Source organism: Gigantopelta aegis, chromosome 1, assembly GCF_016097555.1.
Source record: "Gigantopelta aegis isolate Gae_Host chromosome 1, Gae_host_genome, whole genome shotgun sequence".
NCBI lineage: Eukaryota > Metazoa > Mollusca > Gastropoda > Neomphalida > Peltospiridae > Gigantopelta > Gigantopelta aegis.
This window is the reverse complement of record NC_054699.1, coordinates 17,466,830-17,490,334: the sequence shown is the minus strand read 5'-3', so window position 1 is coordinate 17,490,334 and position 23,505 is coordinate 17,466,830. Positions and strand designations below refer to the sequence as shown.

The 23,505-nt window shown below is 39.9% G+C and overlaps 1 protein-coding gene across 1 annotated transcript in view; it reads right to left on the bottom strand.

Moving 5' to 3' along the window:
• Nucleotides 1–18,393, bottom strand: part of LOC121390940 — a 41,621-nt gene extending 23,228 nt beyond the window's left edge. Inside the window, exon 1 of the mRNA XM_041522785.1 lies at nt 17,837–18,393. Coding sequence (XP_041378719.1) covers nt 17,837–17,922 — 86 coding nt within the window. The 5' untranslated portion in view covers nt 17,923–18,393. The remainder of the gene's footprint in view (nt 1–17,836) is intronic.
• Nucleotides 18,394–23,505: the final 5,112 nt, after the last annotated feature.

The window sequence follows — 23,505 nt, the reverse complement described above, 5'->3', positions numbered from 1 at the left end:
CCCCCCCCCCCCCCCCCCCCCCCCCCCCGCATAATTTCCCGAACAAGTGTCTGCTCACGGTGTGCAACACAAGAACATAGGGAAAGCAGGAAGGAAATGTTTTATTTAACAACGCACTCAACACATGTTATTTACGGTTATATGGCGTCGGACGTATGGTTAAGGACCATATTGATATTGAGAGAGGAAACCCGCTGTCGCCACTTCATGAGCTACTCTTTCCGATTAGCAGCAAGGGATCTTTTATATGCACCATCCTACAGACAGGATAGTATATACCACGGCCTTTGTTACACCAGTTGTGGAGCACTGGCTGGAACGAGAAATGGCCCAATGGGTCCACCGACGGGGATCGATCGTTGACCGACCGCGTATCAAGTGAGCGCTTTACCAAGATCATCGGGAATCATAATTACAAAAAAATCACTAAAAAGGCTAACACTTCGTGGAACATTAACAACAAAATATCATTGTCTTAATCATAATTTGATAAAAACACGATAACGCTCATGGCATGCATTTAATAACCAAATGGATTTCAAGTGTTTCAGGAAGTTATCAATTGCAATGACGTCAACAAAATAGGGGGGACAATAAGAGGTGTCAACGTCCAACGTATTAACCGGAAGTGTATTGGTCAAGGTGTAATCGCTAATCGATAAAATCCGTTTGTTGTTCGATACATCCCCCAGGTTATTCATAATCGATTCTCTCGTATATCGCTCTTCAGGGTGTATACTACCAAATCAAATCCCACAGACGACAATAGTAACATATGTGGCTAAAACTCCTACCTGCAACGTATCAATCGGATATAAATACTACCACCCCTCATCCTTAAAGTGAATCACAAAAAAGTGGGTGTCAAGCTGCTCATTTCTGAGATAACGGGTAGCGTCTATGACTACCCTAGTTTCGCACAAAATTTGAGTACTTTTTTTCCAAGCACAAGGCTACTTGACACAGTGGTACTAGATGAAATAAAATTGCATACATTTTTAGCCCAGATGAAACTAATTGTTTTTACAACCAACACACTCACATTTATAACCAATCACAGGACTTGTGGTGTTCACTTCTCTATGAAAAGTTCGGTGCACCTCGAACTTTGACCCAGCCGGAAGTTATTTGGTTTAGTACTACCTATAGTTCGTTAATGTGAAAGCGAAACAGATGAATTGGTATGTAACTATGAATAAATATAGGTGCGGGACGTATCCCAGTGGTAAAGCGCTCGGGTGATGCGCAGTCGGTCTAAGATCGATCCCCGTTGATGGACCCATTAGGCTATTTCTCGTTCCAGCCAGTGCACCACGACTGGTATATCAAAGTCCGTGGTATATGCTATTCTGTCTCTGGGAGGGTGCACATAAAAGATCCCTTGCTACTAATGGAAAACTGTAGCGTTGTTTTTTTCTAAGACTATATGTCAAAATTACCAAATGTTTTCCATCCAATAGCAAAACAAACTAACTATAAATAAATCACAAAACGGAAACGTTCTTTGTTTTGGCAGATTTGGATTTATTAAAACAATCTTGGGAGTGACAGTCCACTTTATAAAGTAGACAGGATTAGTGTTAGGGAGTGGCGGTCCTTGCAAAGTGGGAAATGTTACCATCTTAAGTAATGGCAGTCCTCCTTACAAAGTAGGAAGGATTACCATGTTAGGGAATGGCAGACCTCATTACAAAATTAAGAACGATTATAATTTTAGGGAGTAGCAGTCCTCTTTACGAAGTAGAAAGGAGTCCATCTTAAGGAGTGGCGATCTTATTTAGTGGCATTTCTCTTCACAAAGTGGTAGTTTACCATCTTATGGAATGGCATTACAATGTAGGAAGATTTACAATCTTATTTAGTGGCAGTCTTCATTACAAAGTAGGGAATGTTACCATCTATGGGAGTGGCAGTCCTCACAAACTAGGGAGGTTTACTACATATGAGAATCACAGCCCTCCTTACAAAGTGGGTAGGATTACCATATATGGGAGTGGCAGTCCTCATTACAAACCAGGAATACCATCTTAGGGAGTGGCAGCACTCCTTACAAAGCAGGGATGGCTACCATCTTAGGGAGTGGCAGCACTCCTTACAAAGCAGGGATGGCTACCATCTTAGGGAGTGGAAGCACTCCTTACAAAGCAGGGATGGATACCATCTTAGGGAGCGGCAGCACTCCTTACAAAGCAGGGATGGATACCATCTTAGGGAGTGGAAGCACTCCTTACAAAGCAGAGATGGCTACCATCTTAGGGAGTGGAAGCACTCCTTACAAAGCAGGGATGGATACCATCTTAGGGAGTGGCATCCCTCATATTGGCAAAACACCCGACAGTGATTTATGGGAGCAGTCACATCTTCAATAAGATAACTGATTAGGTTTGTAGTTCAGACTGGATGTACTTGACACACAAATTAAACTTTTATAAATACACATAAGTTATTTTTATTTTAGCTCAGTTGGTTGAGTGCTTGCCCGAGGTGCTTGTGTCGCAGAATCGAACCACCTCGGCGGATCTATTCACGTTCCAACCAATGCACCACGATTGGTGAAAGGCTGTGGTATGTGCTTTCCTGTCTGTCGGAAAGAGCATATAAAAGATTCCTTGCTGCTAATAGAAAATCTAGCGGGTTTCCTCTGATGACTATATGTCAGAAATACCAAATGTTTGACATCCAGAATAGAATAGAATAGAATAGAATAGAATAAAATAGAACAGAACAGAACAGAACAGAACAGAATAGAATAGAATTTAACGACTCCCCAACACGAAAAATACATCGGCTGTTGGGTGTCAAACTATGGTAAATGGTTTCACATCCAATAGCCGATGATTAATTAATCAATATGCATGTACAATGCGTTTGGTATGTAATTGTGATGGCAGGGTGGGGGAGGAGGGGGACGATTCGAGCATTTATTAAAGTGTAAAGGGCCGTTTTTCAATGTAGACGGTTTTCGCGTCGCCCATATTATTGATAACCATAGAATTGATTTTGTTATGCATCCGTTTTCGACGTTCCGCGTCCGTGCCGCGCCGCGACAAAAACTGCACACACACATACAAAAACCCCAAAACAACAACAAAAACAAAACACGGCCCTAAAGGTAGAAAGTACCTTATTGTTATACCAGTCTTAAAGGACCCATTCAATTCTTTCACTATTCACTTGTAAGAGCCGAACTGTAATTACGACTCGGCGATCATACATTTCTCCATTGATCACAGTGTATACCTGAGAGCGAAGTCTAAAACTTTTCCTAGATCGATACTCGTTTGTTTACCGCTACCCACATATTCTGTGCTCGAAATGTACCGTGCATATATGATCGCATGATTTTCCGATTAATCCATGCGCATCAATGGACTGTGCCTTACTGCAGTATAAGCATTACCATTCTATTATTTATGGATCCGTCAGTAGTAGGAAATTATTTTCTAACACTAACGGGTGGGTCTGGGGATTTCCCCCGCCTTTTCATTCTTTATCAATTTTTTCATTAGGTTTTTGTTGGAATATGTGCGAGTAATGCTGGTAAATGGAAATTTAAAGTACAATGCAAATAAAAGACTTTTATTCTTATTCAGCAAGTTTGTTTTCGTTAGGGTATAGACGGATTTTAATGCGCATATACATAATGATATTCAGATGTTGGGTTGTTATTCTTGAAGGGATGGTTGTTTTCGTTAGGGTATAGACGGATTTTAATGCGCATATACATAATAATATTCAGATGTTGGGTTGTTATTATTGAAGGGATGGTTGTTTTCGTTAGGGTATAGACGGATTTTAATGCGCATATACATAATAATATTCAGATGTTGGGTTGTTATTATTGAAGGGATGGCTGTTTTCGTTAGGGTATAGACGATTATAAATGCGCATATACATAATAATATTCAGATGTTGGGTTGTTATTATTGAAGGGATGGCTGTTTTCGTTAGGGTATAGACGATTATAAATGCGCATATACATAATAATATTCAGATGTTGGGTTGTTATTATTGAAGGGATGGCTGTTTTCGTTAGGGTATAGACGATTATAAATGCGCATATACATAATAATATTCAGATGTTGGGTTGTTATTCTTGAAGGGATAGTTGTTTTCGTTAGGGTATAGACGGATTATAAATGCGCATATACATAATAATATTCAGATGTTGGGTTGTTATTATTGAAGGGATAGTTGTTTTCGTTAGGGTATAGACGATTATAAATGCGCATATACATAATAATATTCAGATGTTGGGTTGTTATTTTTGAAGGGATGGCTGTTTTCGTTAGGGTATAGACGGATTATAAATGCGCATGTGCATAATAATATTCAGATGTTGGGTTGTTATTTTTGAAGGGATGGCTGTTTTCGTTAGGGTATAGACGGATTATAAATGCGCATGTGCATAATAATATTCAGATGTTGGGTTGTTATTTTTGAAGGGATGGCTGTTTTCGTTAGGGTATAGACGGATTATAAATGCGCATGTGCATAATAATATTCAGATGTTGGGTTGTTATTTTTGAAGGGATGGCTGTTTTCGTTAGGGTATAGACGGATTATAATGTTCATATACATAATAATATTCAGATGTTGGATTGTTATTCTTCAAGGGATGGCTGTTTTCGTTAGGGTATAGACGGATCATAAATGCGCATATACATAATATTCAGTTCGCGAGGTGTGATGGGTCAAGGATCGATCACCCTCATAGACTCGAGGTCTATTGTGTCGGTTTTTCTTCTCTAAACTTTTAACTCTTTATTGTCTCTCTCTCTCTCTCTCTCTCTCTCTCTCTCTCTCTCTCTCTCTCTCTCTCTCTCTCTCTCTCTCTCTCTTTTGTTGGTATTGGTGGGGTTTTCTTGGTGAGGGTTATTTGTGGGGGTTTTTTAATGTTTTTTTGCGATCCCATCCAGTGATTACATAAAGGAAGGAAGGAAATGTTTTATTTAACGACGCACTTAACATATTTTATTTACGGTTATATGGCGTCGGACATATGGTTAAGGACCACACAAACATTAAGAGAGGAAACACGCTGTCGCCACTTCATGGGCTACTCTTTCCGATTAACAGCAAGGGATCTTTTATATGCACCATCCCACAGACAGGATAGTACATACCACGGCCTTTGTTACACCAGTTGTGGAACACTGACTGGAACGAGAAATAGCCCAATGGGCCCACCGACGGGGATTGATCCTAGATCGATTGCGCATCAGACGAACGCTGTACCACTGGGCTACATTTCGCCCCATGTGATTAAATAGCCGTAAGTTAAAATGCCATCTAACAACGACGTTTGTACAAAACAGGAGTTTAAAACTATACTTGCTTGTGCGTCGTTGTGTGTGTGTAATGGCCCGATCACACTGGCCCGAATGAGCTTCCGTTTGTTTTCCGTATACGAAAGTGGTGTGATTTTTTAAACTGGCCGAATGTCCCTCCGAATGTGTTTTCCCCAATGTATCACCGAATGCTTTCCGTTTGTTTTCCGAATGTTTTCAGTATGGTTTCAGAATGCTTTCTGAATAGACCGAATACTTCCCGCATGTTGACTTCGAAAGGTTTCCTTTCCGAACGCTTTCCGTATGCTTTCCGAATGCTTTCAGAACACGGCGAATCGACCTAGACTGGACCGAACTCTTTCCGCATGCTTTCCGCAAGGGTTCAAAAAGCGTTCGGAAAGGGTTCGTCATGTTCTATGTCCATTCGGGGTGTTCGGAAAGCATACGGAACCCAGCACCTCCAAATTTTCATTCCGAATGCACCAAGAACTAGACGCATGCTTCCCGAACGTTTTCCGTACATGCCGTATGCACCTAGAATGCTTCCCGAATACTTCCCGAATCACATGGACGCCACATTCGGATGGTCGATGAAAATTATTTTGAACATGCAAAAAATTTTTTGGAGCTACGGAATGCCGTTCCGTATGCATCCGTACGGAGCCGAACAGCCAGTATACTCCTAGAACACACCGAATGCTTCCCGAATATGATCCGTTAGCTCCCCGAACACCCAAATTCCTATTCGGAAAACAAACGGAATGGCATTCGGGCCAGTGTGATCGGGCCATAAGCATCTACATGGAAAAAATATAACAACTCCCAAAACAAACAAACAAATAAATAAATTAATTAATAAATAAAACAAACACACATTTTCATTTCATTTAAACTTATTTTCGTGCTTATATCCAATTAAGGTTCAAGCACGCTGTCCTGGGCACACACGCCTAAGCTATCTGTGTTGTCTGTCCAGGACTGTGGGTTAGTTGTTTTAGTTGGTTAGTGGTTAGTGAGAGAGAAGAGGGTGTAGTGGTCTTACACCTACCCATTGAGTCGTTAAAAACTCCGTCTTGGTTGGAGCCGGTACCGGGCTGCGAACCCTGTACCTACCAGCCTGTAGTCCGATGGCTTAACCACTGCGCTACGCCACAAAACGCGCCCCCTCCCCCAAAAACAACAACAACAACAAAAACATCACCCCACAACCACCACCATCACCACCGCAACCACCATCACCACAACCACCACCATCACAACCACCACTACCACAACCACCACCAGAACTACCACCACAACCACCACCACCACAACCACAACCACCACCATAACCACCACCTCAACAACCACAACAACAACCACCACAACCACAACCACCAATAATTCCACAGAATTAAATGCTTCACCTGCCATAAACTTAAATTCAATGTCGCTGATAGTTGCATCCATAGAGTTTAATCTGATCTCGGTGCATGTTAGAAATAAATATTATAATTATTTAAATTATAAGATTAAACTGTATTTAAAAAAAACAACAACACACAATTAAATTAACATTTTACTTTAATAAATTTGAAACATTTTATCAAGCACTGGGATGAATATTCGTCTATGTAAATATAACTATAAACCAAGTTTCATTGATGTAGTTTGTGAGAAATGGGATTAAACTTTAACATTGAGCTGAACTAAGAACGCAAAGATTGACGTCGTCGCTCCCGCTGCCACTGGAAAATCGGGAACTATGAAATTACAAATTATACTAGTCCTTTTCAGTGATTATCTCTATGCCTGGGCCCATATTTTCGAAGCCATCTTAGCGTTACGAAATCGTAAAACCGTCGTAGGTTGTGACGTCACTACAGCACACGCCATAGTGACGTCATAGCTTACGATGATTTTACGATTTCGTAGGCTAAGATAGCTTCGAAAATATGGGCCCTGTATAGTAGGGTTTTATTTAGAGGCACATGGTCCTGACTCCTCTACAGATATTCGTATGGAACTTCTCGTTTGAAACATTTTTGTTTGTCTAGAACATCTAGTTTTGAATACCCAGGGTTTTTTTTTTAGTTGTAATGTCTATATGAGAATCACGATAGTGGCCTTATGTGACGCCGCCCTTCCCCTCCCCCTTTGCCCTCCGCCCTCCTTGATTTGACCGTTTGGCACGTGACAGAATTTTGATGATAACAAGAAGTTTGATTTGTTTAACGACACCACTAAAGCACATTGATTTATTAATCATCGGTTATTGGATGTCAAACATATGGTTATTTTGACTCGGTCATAGAGAGGAAATCCGCTTAATTTTTTTCTAATGCAACAAGGGATCATTTATATGCACGTTCCCACAGACAGGAGAACACACACCACGGCCTTTGATATACCAGCTGTGGTGCACTGGCTGGAACGATAAATGGGTCCGCCGACGCGTCGCCACTTCATAGTCTACTCTTTTAGCAGCAAGGGATCTTTTATATGCACCATCCCACATACAGGATAGTACATATCACGGCCTTTGTTACACCAGCTGTGGGGCACTAGCTGGAACGAGAAATAGCCCAATGGGTCCACCGACGGGGATCGATCCTCGACCAACCGCGCATCAAGCGAACGCTTTACCACTGGGCTACGTCCTGCCCCTTCACCGATGGCGTCATTTCATGGAATTCCCAGTGTTCACGCTGCATGATCGTTGACAATGGTCTTGATTGTCTCCAGACTCATTGTTTTATTGATTCTCAATACAATGTTGTAGTGTAAACGAGTGTATGTTTTGGTTTATGCCATGGCGATTATGTTTGCGAAGGTCGTTGGTGTTATACTGTTATATATATACTTAACCAAAAAAAGTTTAGCAATTTGGTATATGTGCTTAAATAAAAGGAAATTCGTGACTTACAAAATAAAATCAGTCGCTAGATTTAACTGCGGCATCATATATTTGTGGCATTGAGCTCCGTGGTCTAATGGATAAGCTTCTGGACAATCAAGCTGACGATAGTGGTTCAAATCCCGTCAAAGCTGGCTCACACATTCATTCATCTTTCTCATCTATCACCCTCTGCCTATCATTCTCATTATCTTAATATAAAAAAAACTTGCCAATTTCTCCCACGATTTGAATCTGTTTCGACCCTTTCTGTCAATTTCCTCCGACTCTGTCTTCTGAGCTGTCCACACCATCGCCTACCTGTCTCAACTTCCTCCACGGGTGCAGTCTCTGTGTATATCCCTGCACCCACCTGGCATCCTCGTCCTCTGCCGCTAATAAATCTGGTCTGACCCACGGCACTAACTAACGATCGCCAGTAGCAGGGGTGCATAGTAGGTGGTTACAAGTGCCTCTTAACAATGCCAGAAGTAACTACTGAACACTCCCCGAAGTGGTCAGACTAAGCCCACAGCTAAAAGCTGATGGGGAACAGGTGTGTGGCACAGATAGTCACAAGAGACAAGCACCTGTCGCGGTTGGAGAGACAAGGACTGGGATGTGGAGGTGGACAGCGAAAGAAGTTGAAAGATAGAAGGAGTTGCCAGATCGGGAAGAAAGGAGATGGAATTCAAAGGAGAGAAAGGAAAGGGGGCACTGGGATAAAAAAAAAAATAAAAAAAAAATATATAAAAAAAAAATAATAATAATAATAAAAAAAAAAATATATATATATATATATATATATATATTGGCTTCATTTTGTGCAATCAAAGACATTATCCTTGCACTTAAATAAAACTAACAACTTAATTGGACCAGTAAAGATATTGGTAGACAAGTAGATATCTACATGTACTTATCCGGTGGACTTAAAAGATATTTCCAATACAAAATGAAATGTGTGACTGTCACACGTCGTTGAATGGTGCTTGGGGTCCATACACGGACATCTGAAAATTGTCAGTAACGTGTCTCAAAACATTGGGCATTGTATGTTGACAGCGGTGCAACGTCAGGTCATGCTTCTGATGAGACAGTGGATATCTGGAATAGCTATAAAGATCCATTCACGAGTTAAAAACATTTTTAGGTTGTGGACGTTGTTAATATGCGCATGGGTCTCTCGCACCCTACGGCCCAACAAATCCCATACCTGCACAATAGGAAACAAGACAGGCGATCTATCTTGCAAGCCAGTTTTTAATGTCTCAGTATTGGTCCGCTGAAGAAGTCCAGTCGTTAGTCTGGCTGAACATTGGCGTGCATTGTCCTGTTGAAACATAACGCCTGGATGCTGTTGCTTGAAAGGAATGACAACTGGTGTGATGATTTCGTCACTGTAATACCGTTGACACACCAAATACGGTTCTGTCCAATGCGTATCAATCCGGATTGATCTGTGTTGACCCGAATTGCCTTTACCGTTGACACACCGGCGACCAGTACGGGTCAACCCGGTTTGGACCCAGACACACCGAATACGGTTCTTAGAGCTAGCGTTGTGCGGAATTCCAACAAATGACGTCATACACTGCTAAGGATTGTGGGACATTGGAAAGTTCCTTTTCGCATCAAACACAAAAATGGAGGAAACATCCCGACCATGGACGTATGAAGAAGTACTATGCTTGATCAAAATATGGTCCGACGACAGTATTCAAGGCCAGTTGGATGGTTTAGTTAGAAATAAGAAGATATATGTAAGGATATCTAGTGAGATGGAAACCAATGGCTACAGCAGAAGCTTTGAACAGTGCCGCAATAAAATAAAATCTTTGAACTGATGCTTATTCGCCAATGTACCGTTGACACACCGAAATCCCAAACCGAACTGACCCGTAAGCGTGTTGCTCAATCCACATACATATGTGAATTGAAACCAAACCGGGTTGACCCGGTTTGGAACCCGTATTTGGTGTGTCACGACCCGTATCCTATCCGAATCAATCCGGGTTGACCCGGTTTAGAGTTTGGTGTGTAATAGTGAGCATTTAGGTTCCCATGAATGATGCAAATGAGGTGGTATTGTCCGATGTCATGAATTCCTGCCCACACCATGTCGCTACCACCACCACCTCGCTCATGTTCAGTGAATGAGGGACGTTGTACCACTGCCAATCCACAAGGTGCTCAGACACGTTATTGACAAATCTCAGAGTTTCGTGTATGGATCCCCGAACACCATATAACTACGTGACAGTCACACATTTCATTTTGTATTAGTGTGCGTTACTGTTCTCACTCAAAGGGCATGGAAAAAACCCCGCACAGATTGTTTTGATCGCGAAGCATGTGACGTGACGTTGCACGTGCCCTTCACACCCTTCATCTGATTTGAAATTGAACAGTTAGTTTGTGTGTACGTTTGTTTGTTACTGGAACACTAAATTATAACTTTGCTGTGACATTCTTTACGACATTGTGTAGCGTTTCAACAATGCGACGTCTCAATGCGAAGCTGTAGGCATGCTTCAAGTTGGCACCACCCAGCGAATTGTGGCCCGTAGACGTAATGTGTCATAATCAGTCATTAGCCGAATGTGGGCCCGATATCGACAAACCAGAAATGTGGATGATCGTCCCCGTTCAGGACGGCCAAGGGCGACAACTTCGGTTCAAGACCGCTTCATTAGGACTTACCCTTTGTGGAATCGAAGGCAATCAGCCAATCAAATCGCAAGAGAATTGGTGTTACAGTATCTGGTCAGACTATTCGTAACAGACTGCATAGAAGTAACATCCACGCATGTTGACCCCAGCCGGAAATAGCCCAATGGGTCCACCGACGGAGATCGATCGTAGACCGACCGCGCAGCAAGCGAACGCTTTAGCACTGGGCTACGTCTCCGAGAACGTCAACGTCAGTCAACCAACTTGGCTGAAATAGGCGCCGCTCTCCAAAAGGAAAGGGACAGGATCCCCCAAAATGTTATTGGACGTTTAATCAGGAGCATGCCACGTCGGATTCGTGCATGTTTGGCGAACTGCGGGGACTTAATCCGATACTAGTGCAATTATTGAAAACTTCAAATTGACAAGCATCACCCCTGTTGCCTATTTGTGTCTCCGCCGGACCTACATCACTATCTTGGCTATAATCTTTAATGCCAATCCCTTATCACATGAGTGCTTGTGTTTTACCATTAATTAATATTGCAATAAAAATTAATACATCTCTGTTATATTGTGTTATATTTGAATATCCCCTACTGATTTTGAACAGTATATTAAAAAAAACCCTTGAATTATTAATCATCTCAATATTTTTCAAGTGCAAGACTGGAGAGCTGGGATGACTGATAGTGGCAATGTCAAAACAATGGTCTGTTTTGTTTCTGTATTTGCATATAATTGTATGGCATTCTTTTTTACACTGCTAAGTCTACAGTTTAGGAGAATAAAATCCAATGTTTTTGTCATTGGTTTGTTTGCATTGCTCAGCAGACAGAAACACGTAGTTACGCAAACAACTTTCTCACGACCGATTCCTTTCAAACGGCAGACCCAATTTTCTTCAATGTTTTTTTAAATAACAAAGACGTTCTATATTTAAATGCAAATTTTGAATATTTACCACAGTCAAGAATGTCGACTGCTCATCGAGTTTGAAATTATTATTTACCCTCTTCCTCTACCCCTAGAGCGTTACGTAATTAGTAACACCCTCTTACATGTAACGCGTATGCCAACAGCTGGCCACTGTCAAAATTTCAAGGCAAATCCCCCACCCACCGACCCCTGGAAAGGCGTTGTACTATACCTCTATGGATATAAATATGTTTTGGGGATATGAGACGACCCCTCAATCAAGACAGTTAAATTTGTTCAAAAATTGCGAAATCTCACGTGATCTCTTGTTGGGGAATTCCACACTTGTGATAAGCCAATGAAAACCGAGATCGGTAGGAGCCGTCGAAAGTGTCCCACTTTCGAAATACTGGCTTTGTTTTTAACCTGGATAAGCCAGCGTAGTGAAACCAATGCGGAGTGCGGAGTCATATATATGCACCAAACGTAATTGGATTTTCTGTTCTATATCCTTAAATAATAAAAATATTCCGGAAACCTCCGCTTTAAAATTTTTGCTAGAATGAGATATATGCATAGATGGCTAACTAGAAGGTTTACCGACTACCTGTGTTAATTAAATGACAGAATAGAAAGAAAGTAACGGTTTGTTTAATGACGAACTAAACACATTTTTATTTACTGATCCATGATGCCAGTCATAAAACCTCTGTTTTGATTAGCAAGTTCAAGTCCCAAGTGGTTTAACGTACACCTTTAGAGCAAGCTGTTATAGCACACGCCTTTCATGGGTACAAATTTTACAAGTACCATCCCATATATAGGATAGTACATGCCACGACTTTTGCTACATCAGTTTTGATGCACTGGTTGGAACGAAAACAAATACCTCCATGAGCCCACCGACGTGGATTCCTAGACCGATCGCGTATCAGGCCAGGGTTTTATCACTGTGCTACGTCTCGTCCCTGAAGTGACCAGAGAAAGGGTAGACGTACGTGGGTGGTTACATAGGCTCCCATTTGTGTATCGTGGGGGGGGGGGGGGGGGGGGGGGAGGAGAGGGGGGGGAGAGAGGCTGATTTTTGCCAAAATTAAACAACAGTGCCCGAATCTGGATTACAACGATACTTCATATTAGCATTACTACCAAACAGCTATTATAGGGCTGCAATCGAATCGCCACGCATTGTTACATGGATTACAATAGTGTAAATAGAATGTGTGTATCATGAGTTCACCAAGACAACAACAATATTGTCATATACAGGGCCGTAGCTAGCGGAGGGGGGGGGGGGGGGGGGGGGGATTAAAGAAACTTAAAGAAAATTCTCTTCTTAGCTGTTTAAGGAGTTTTAGACTGTTAACTACTCAGTTGCCCCCCCCCCCCCCGCCCCCCAACAAAAAATCCTAGCTACGGCCCTGATATAATAACAATATTTCCTGATAGCAATGGCGTAGCCAGCATGAGACAGATGAGGCGCTTGCCTCGTCTTGAATTTCCCCAGATTTACCGGCTTCGGTGGCGTCGTGGCAGGCCATCGGTCTACAGGCTGGTAGGTACTGGGTTCGGATCCCAGTCGAGGCATGGGATTTTTAATCCAGATACCGACTCCAAACCCTGAGTGAGTGCTCCGCAAGGCTCAATGGGTAGGTGTAAACCACTTGCACCGACCAGTGATCCATAACTGGTTCAACAAAGGCCATGGTTTGTGCTATCCTGCCTGTGGGAAGCGCAAATAAAAGATCTCTTGCTGCCAATCGGAAGAGTAGCCCATGTAATGGCGACAGCGGGTTTCCTCTCAAAATCTGTGTGGTCCTTAACCATATGTCTGACGCCATATAACCGTAAATAAAATGTGTTGAGTGCGTCGTTAAATAAAACATTTCATTCTTTTTTCCCCAGATTTATTTTATTTAAATTATTTATTTATTTCACAGGTCTGGGTTTGCCTCGGGGTTTTTTCCTCTCTGGCTACGCCCCAGGATAGGGTATGCATGCTTCTTAACATCACGATGTGTTGGAAGTACTGACGCAAAAATATTCCTCGTGGGTAATATGAATAAATAAGCAGACAATTAATCGAAAGTGCTATGTTCAAATTAATACACAAAACGTCCAATTGGTTACCATGTTTCTCCGCCCATAGCATTGTTCTACGAAATAAATTTGCTTCAAACAGTGCTGGTGGATATGTTTTGTGTTATTGATGACTAAGTGTTTTTTGTTTTCATTTAATATCAGCCACATAAAAGTACATATTTCCAAATCTTCCGTTGCTGAGTGTTCTTAATAATAACTGAGTGGGACGTAGCCCAGTGGTAAAGCGCACGCCTGATGCGCAGTCGGTGTGGGATCGACATGTATATATATATATATATATATATATATATATATATATATATATATATATATATATATATATATATATACATATATATATGTATATACATATACATATACATATACACACACACACACACACACACACACACACACACACACATATATATATATATATATATATATATATATATACACACACATGTATATAAATACATATATAAATACATATATATATATATATATATATATATATATATATATATATATATATATATATATATATATATATATATATATATATATATATATATATATATAAACATCGCTGCTGCTACAAAGTGGGGTGGGCTCATGCCCCCCTTACCCCCTTGCCCCACCCACCCGCTTCCTACGCCAGTGTTTGACAAAGAAAGAAGTCAACCAATGTTTGTTTCTATATACGTGTTAGCAGATTCACTGAAGGATAACTTTGCTTGTTACGCTGATGTGCTAATATTAATAATTAAATTACATGGTTCAGCTGAAACGTTTATTGGATTTTACATCAAATTTATTGAAGGGATCATCCAGAGTGAGCTGTCTTTGTAACATGGTTACGACATATGGATGCTTTCTGATGACTAACATTACATATTAAAGATATTTTTTCCGTTTAATATATATATATATATATATATATATATATATATATATATATATATTTCTGATTAGAATGTCAGTGTCTGTATAAACAAGGTGTTTGTTGTCGTCCTAATATTTTTAGTAGCACAAACCAAATTTTACTCCCCCTACCCCCGAATAATTTTGTACGTATGTAAAAAACATTACGCAACATTACGAAAATAAATGCAACAAACAGCACATGTCTGCAAACACACTGGAAATACAGACACAGGTATTCTAAACAAGAACATGTATTTAGTATGTTATACCGACCTTGGTGGTGTCGTGGTTAAGCCATCGGACATTTAAGGCTGGTAGGTACAGGGTTCTCAGCCCGGTACCAGAGCGAGTTTTAACAACTCAGTGGATAGGTGTAAGGCCACGACGTCCTCTTCTCTCTCACTAACCACTAGCCAACTAAAACAACTAACTCACTGTCCTGGACAGACAGCCCAGATAGCTGAGGTGTGTATGCCCAGGACAGCGTGTTTGAACCTTAGTTGGATATAAGCACGTAAATAAGTGGAAATGAATGAATGAATGATCCCCGGGGCGGAATTTAGCTCAGTCGGTTGAGTGCTGGCTTGACGTGCTTGCGTTGCAGGATCGAACCACCTTAGTGGATCCATTCAACTGATTGGGGTTTTTCTCGTTGCAACCAGTGCACCACAACTTATCAAAGGCCGTGGTATGTGCTTTCCTGTCTGTGGGGGAAATGCATATAAAAGATCCCTTGCTGCATTAAGAAAAATGTAGCGATGATGACTACGAGTCAGAATTACCAAATGTTTGACACCCAATAGCCGATGATTAATTAATCAATGTGCTCTAGTGGTGTCGACAAACAAAAGAAACTTTACTTTACTTTATTTGAGCCCCATTGTTACGTGAAATCAGTACCAAACAGAACCTTACGGTGTGTTGTATATAATGTCTGATACTACAATATGTTATTAACGGGACATACCCTAGTTTCAACCCGTGAAAATTAACACTAAGTTTAGTTAATCTACAAACCTGTAACACATTTGGATAAAGTTACATTTGAGTGAAACATGAGACTGTGACTTTGAAATGGTGAAATACCCTCTAAAAATAGACTAAAACTCTACTCCATAACTGTTTCTTCTCAGATGCATGTGCGTTTTTAAAAATATGATAAATGCATTCTGTGCTATTAAAAACAACAGGATGGTCAAAAACACTTCGAATGTATGGAAATGGATAATCTACACAATACAATCTAAGTAAAGTATGATTTCAGTTATCAAAAACAGCTCTAATAGTTTTAAATATGTCTTAGTGTTTAAAAACTAGGGTATGTCCCTTTAAAACGAACGTTATATAAAAGTAGAAATTGTTTGTAAAAGGTATTAACCATAAAGTGCAGCAAATTATACATACATTTTGTAAAATATGTACCCAAGAAACAAGATGGGTGAACAGGTTTGGTTAATTTTGTTGTTTAATTATGTATGTTTTTTGTTTTTGTTTGGTTTTTTGTGGGGTTGTTTTGTTTGTTTGTGTTCTTTCTTTTGTGTGTGTGTGTGTGTGTGTGTGTGTGTGTGTGTGTGTGTGTGTGTGTGTGTGTGTGTGTGTGCGTGTGTGTGCGTGTGTGTGTGTGTGTGTTGTTTTTTGTTTGTTTTGTTTTGTTTATTTGTTTGTTTTCAAATGGAACATCACGCACCAGCAGGCCTACTCTACAGTTTCTTTGATCAGGGTAAAAAAATTTGAAGCATATTCATATCACCATTCACTTTTGCTTCCATTATAATTGAATTTCTGTGTAACAGTATCTATATGACAATGTATTCTGGGGAAAATAAGAACAAAGTAAGGAAGGAAATGGTTTATTTAACGACGCACTCAACACATTTTATTTACAGTTGTATGACATTGGACATATGATTAAGGGCCACACAGATATTGAGAGAGGAAGCCCGCTGTCGCCACTTCATGGGCTACTCTTTTCGATTAGCAGCAAGGGATCTTTTATATGCATCATCCCATAGACAGGATAGCATAAACCATGGCCATTGATGTGTCAGTCGTGGTGAACTGGCTGGAGCGAGAAATAGCCCAATGGGCTATATTAGTGTAGGCCTACTTGGGAATACAAGCCTAGCACTGATGGAGCCTTTTTAAAAACTCGCAAACCTCACTACAAAACCCCTGCATCTACGCCTGCATGCATCAATATTACAAATAATATTATATCCTTTGATCATTGATACGAAAAGCTAAAATGGCATGTGTAGGATCAAACTAAACAGTAATTAGATGTGTTATTATTAAAAATAGGGTGGGGTTTTTCTGTCGATGACGACAATGTGTATTGACTAATATATGATGACGTATGTTGGTTTCCTGTGAGCTATCGATAAAATTATCAATACAGGGTCGTCAAACCGTGGCGGTTGGTTAGACTTGACTTGGCTTCACCCCCCCCCCCCACCCCCATTTGCCCACCCCACTTTTATTTTTTTCTGCTTTTTAAAAAAAATTTTTTTTAATATAATAGAAAAACCAGATTTAATATATTTCAGAATGTATCTAAGTCTAGAGACCCTGGAAGTAAAAGACGTTTTATGTAACTAACAACATAGATTGGGAGTGGGGTGGGGTGGGGCGGGGCCTTCTGAACACGCATCTGGGGCTTTTAAGAACTCTACATCAGTGCCCGCCCTCTTGAACAAAAAATGTGGGGTTTGTTTTTGTTTAACGACACCACTAGATCACATTGATCTGTTAATCATCGGCTGAGGGATGTCAAACATTTGGTCATTTGACATATAGTCTTAGAAAGGAAACCCGCTACATTTTTTCCATTAGCAGCAAGGGATCTTTTATATGCACCATCCCACAGACAATATAGCACATACCTTTGATATACCAGTCGTGTTGCACTGGCTGGAACAAGAAATAGCCCAAATGGACCTACTGATGTGGAACGATCCCACACCGACCGCACATCAAGTGAGTACTTTACCACTGGGCTACGTCCCGCGTAACCCCTCCCCCGCCTCCTGAACAAATCTGATCACTTTTTTTCTAATCATGAAAAACTTACCTGTGTGGGGTAACGTGAACCTTCCTCTTTTGTTTCTTCTTCATTGCTTCCCTCCTTTTATGAACACCCATAAATATCACAGACATTTTGTTTTTTCTAAAATGTACTTAAGCTTATATATAAAATTTAGAAGTAACAGACGATTATAAGATGTCTTCTTCTTTTTTAGATCAAAAGTTATCTGAAAGTTTCACTGGTTAAAACAAACTAGAGAAGACTTTTGAATTATTTTCACAGAACTGGCTGATGTCGCTTGACGTTTCTGTTTTGACGCAGCGCGGGAATCGGGTGTGTTGTCGTCTGCTTCTGTCCAGAAGCACTGATTCACAGACGTTATCGGCTGCTGGTGTCCACTCAATCAGGCGATGATGGTTGTTTTGCTGCGCTCCGCCACAATAGACCAAAAGTCTTTTGTGGCAGGAATCGATAGATTCCAAACATGTTTAAACAACCCAGAATGTATATTGATTGAGGTAAATGACACACAATCATTTCAGTATTGTCAGTCACAGTATAAAAAAAATAATAACACAGTTAAATCGATAAGACGTTTGAGCAGAATGTATCACAACCTCTTTGGTGACAAGTGACGTCTGCGTTCCCTTCCATATCGCCTGTCTTTGCGTTCGTATCACCGTCAATTTATTATTACACAATGTTTTATATTTTCGCGTCCATTTAGCATGTTTTCCTTCTTGAACTTCGATGTCACCATCGCAAACACGTCAGTCGGAGATAACAGGATGAGAGACGACATGTTGCCACACGTATGAAGCAGATTCTAGATCTGGCAATCTATAATTTTTACAGAGCTTTAGATTTTTAAACCCAAGGAGACGCAGAGTGATCAGAGTGAAAGTAATCTGATAAAAGAGAAACAAGTAAATATTTTATAAGACGTTTCATACGGAGCATTTCAAAACCGATAGCTTCTAACATAAGACATCGATGAATATATTGACGGTATCGAGATATATGTTTCAGACACCCCCGCGCGCGCGCGCGCACACACACACACACACACATACATACACACAAAACACACACATACATGCACACACATGCACACACACATGCACATACGTGCGCACACACGCACACACACACAGAGAGAGAGAGAGAGAGAGAGAGAGAGAGAGAGAGAGAGAGAGAGAGAGAGAGAGAGAGAGAGAGAGAGAGAGAATGGCATTTCTAGCCTTCTGAACACAGTAACAGGAAAAATAGGGAGTATCTACCTCGCCCCTTGTTCTGTGGCCACTGTAGAATGGCTTTAAAGTTATCAGTATTATTTATGATTTCTTATTTTTGCATTTCAATAAAACTTTAATAATGATAAAAATCGTATCTCCACACAAGATAGAGTCAAAAAGGTAATGCCATCGTTGAGGGGCGGGACGTAGCTCTGTGGTAAAGCGGTCGCTTGATGCGCGGTCGGTCTGAGATTGATTGTCGTCAGTGGCCCATTGGGTTATTTCTTGTTCCAGTTAGTGCACCACGACTGGTATATCAAAGGCTGTGGTATGTGCTATTCTGTCTTTGGGGTGGTGCATATAAAAGATCTCTTGTTACTAATGAAAACAAGTAGCGGGTTTCCTCTACTCTATTTCAAAATTACCAAATGTTTGACACCCAATAGCCGATGATTAATAAATCAATGTGCTCTAGTAGTGTCGTTAAACAAAACAAACTTTAAACTTTGCCATGGTTGTGTTTCTTTCCACGAATTTCAAAAAGGAAAATTGATTATTGAAAAGCTGAAGTCGTATGCATCTCTTTTGTCATACAGCTTTGTTTGGATCGCACCACAACTGGACAAAGGTCGTGATATGTGCTTTCCTGTCTGTGGGAAAGTGCATATAAAAGATTCCTTGCTGCATTAGAAAAAACATGTAGCGGGTTTCCCCTGATGACTACGAGTCAGAATAACCATATGTTTGACAATCAATAGCCGATGATTAATTAATCAATGTGCTCCAGTGGTGTCGTTAAAAAAAAAAAAAAAAAAAAAAAAAAAAAAAAAAAAAAAAAAAAAACCCACCTCTTCATAGATAGAGATATGGCACTGATTTTATACCTTCAGCGGTTTTTAAAATTATTTCTAACTCTAGTGGGTAAACCAATAGAAGATAAATTGTTATCCTGCTGGTTTGGAATGATATAAGATTAATAATATAGCAGAAAGTAAAATCAAATGTTTCAGCCAGTTTCCTTTTGTTTTGAATTAATCAGAGTAGTCAACAACAACAAAATTACTCAAACAAATCGGCAAGTAGTGGAGCACAGTTGGCACCATTGGAGATTCCAATTTCCTGTTTATTGGTTCTGTTCCCGAAATTGACATATATACTGATTGAAAGAAATAAAGGAAAAAAGTTTGTTTTGCTGCTAATCGGAAAGAGTAGCCAGTTGCGTGGCGGCAGAGGGTTTCCTCCCTCAATATCTATGTGGTCCTTAACCATATGTCCGACGCCATATAACCGTAAATAAAATGTGTTGAGTGCGTCGTTAAATAAAATGTGTTGAGTGCGTCGTTAAATAAAACATTTCCTTCTTTCCTTCCACTAGAGCACATTGATTTATTAATCATCGGCTATTGGAGGTGAAACATTTAGTAATTTTGAAATAGAGTAAAAGAAACCCGCTACATTTTTCCATTAGTAGCAAGTGATCTTTTATATTCACCATCCCACAGACAGGATAGCACATACCACGGCCTTTGATACACCAGTCGTGGTGCACTGGCTGGAACGGAAAATAGCTCAATGGGCCCACCGACGGAGATCGATCCTAGACCGATCGCGCATCAGGCGTGCTCTTTACCACTGGGCTATGTCCCGCCCTGAAATAAATAAAAGAACGCGTGGAATTGTAGACCAAAGTTAATTTATTACTGGCGTATTTTTTTGTGTGCAAACTTGTAACGTGAGATTGAATGTCAGTAGTGTTGAATTGACTACCAGACACGGCCAACTTCTAACACTATGGATTGATAGTTTTTGTTGTAGTTATTATGTTTTCTGTCACAATTTGAGTGATAACGTATTTATTTCCATCGGTATATGTTGTAAACTAGGAAGTCCAGCATTTCGCATACATCACTGTATACCTTTGTCTGTATTCACTTTTAGTCTTTACACAAAACGTTAGTATCCTTCTTAGAAAATTATAAAATTATCATCTAACTGCCATTTATCAGCTACGTCAGTGGCTTACAACTGCCTCATACCAAGTGTACATTTTCACAGTAATTTAGGTATGACTATACCAAATAAAATCCCATAGGCGACCATGTTAACGTTTGTATTTAAAAACACTATATGCAATATATCAACCAAACTATGACCCATAAATATCAGTACTACAACCCCTACCTCAAGGTATTAACTGCAGAAAATGGTACCTTTCATGGCTCATTTTCGGTATAACCAGATGTTTCCACAACACCCCTAGTTTCGCACAAAATGTGAGTACTTTTTTTTATACAGGTACCCCACACATGTTCCAAGCACAAGGCTACTTGACATGGTGGTACTACATCAAATAAAATTGCATACATTTTTAGCCCTGATAAAACTAATTTTTTTTACAACCAACACACTCACATTTATAACCAATCACAGGACTTGTGGTGTTAACTTCTCTATCAAAAGTTCGGTGCACCTCGAACTTCGATCCAACCGGAAATCAATTGGTATAGTGCTACCTTTACGACGATAGCAAGCTTCGCCTCGTCGTGGAACGAGCTGGTGATCGTAGAAAAAAAAGAGGTCGCTATGTCAGGTATTTATGGCGATAGTACTGCTAAAATCGCTTTGTGGAAAGGGGCCCATTTACGAAGCGATCATAGCGCTAAGATCATCTTAAAGGACCTTATTTGTCTAAAAATTTAAAATAAATCAAAATTACATTAATTTTTACAGATCAAATCTAGCTATTGCATCACTTTAATTACACCATGATGAAGTGAAATCCATGTTAACCCTCTCAGCAATGTTAGTTTTTTAATTATGGACCATTGCCATAATTCAATTATTTTTACAAAATAGTATTAATAAGTGGAGTATGGTGGTTACGTAGATGATTAGATAAAGTACATTTAGGGACAAATCAAATATATATATTTTTAAGTACTACTTTGTTAGGCCATGTAATAGATCAGTGGTCTGTGACAATATGTCTTTAATAGTGCATAAGGCCGATATATAGTAATACAGTACTCTTACAACGAACCGGAAGGGGGCATGGTAGTTATTTGGTTATATAGCAATAGTTCGTTGTATGCCTTTGTACAAGTTGGTTATTAATGCGTAGGGAGATAAAACGGGAATTTCCGATCAGTTCGTTCTATGCAATAGTTTGTTCTAAGCATGTTCGTTATAAGTGTACTTTACTGTAAATTAATATCTTCGTTCACCGTTCGTTGTAACAAATTTCCTGTTTATTAAGGAATGGAGTTTTCCCTAAAACTTTCACGTGTTGCAATATGAAGTGTCTGGTATTTGTGAACTTTGATCTGGGATTCTGTATAATTAAAAGTGCGTGAGTGTTTTAAGTATATTTACAATTAGCAGACCGACCTCTGGTCGTATCATGGTCATAGGACTTAAGGCTGGTAGGTACTAGGGCCTCCACGAGTCCAAAATATTGGACTCGAGTACTTAAGGGTCAAACTTGACTCGGACCCGAGTACCCGACACTTACACTAGATGATGATGAGATTAAGGAATAAAGTTAAATAGCATGATGCATCTTAATTCCAGCGCTGAACATAGATGCCAAATCATGTTACTGTATTGCATTTAGAGAGAGAGAGAGAGAGAGAGAGAGAGAGAGAGAGAGAGAGAGAGAGAGAGAGAGAGAGAGAGAGAGAGAGAGAGAGAGAGAGAGAGAGAGAGTGTGTGTGTGTGTGTGTGTGTGTGTGTGTGTGTATATCCATAATGCATAGTGCGAGTGCGAGTATAAGTTTTACATGCTCATATACCACTAGAGTTTCGAGCATGTCCGTCCCGGGGCCTGTCTCTGGATAGCCAGTGACTTGCTCTGGGACAGAAAAAATTAAGGGGACAATTTTGAAATTTACATCTAAAAATTAATTAGTGGGCCTTTAAAATTTTGATGCGCATCTCTAATTAATATAATTATAAATAAATAAAAAAACCTACTCATTAAATTTTGTCGCTAGATTAGATTGGGCTGTCAAAAAGACATTAGATAGATAAATAACTAGTTTAACGGGGGTGGTGTGGTGAAAATTGACAGAATTTTGAAAATAGCAATTAGTAATAGAAATTAGCAGGATTAAAAAAAATTAATAAGTAAAAAATTAGAAGAAAAAAAATTAATAATAAAAAAAAATAAAAATAATAATAACAAAAATTTACAAGCTAAAAATAAAATAAATTGACTGCTCGGCCGAATATTTATATAATTTGGAGCATTTTTAAAGGACAGTCTAAAAATAAATAAGAGAAAGAACTGAGGATCGGACTATTTAATAATATTTTTAAAAAAGAAGTAATTTCGACATAAAATTTCGAAGGCCTAAAGGTTTAAAGTCCGATCTATATGGTCCGGTCCAGGCCGGGGGGGGGGGGGGGGGGGGGTTAAGTTTGAGGTGGGCGGAATTTGGAATACGAATTTAATAGTTGGTCAAAGACCGAAAGGAAAAT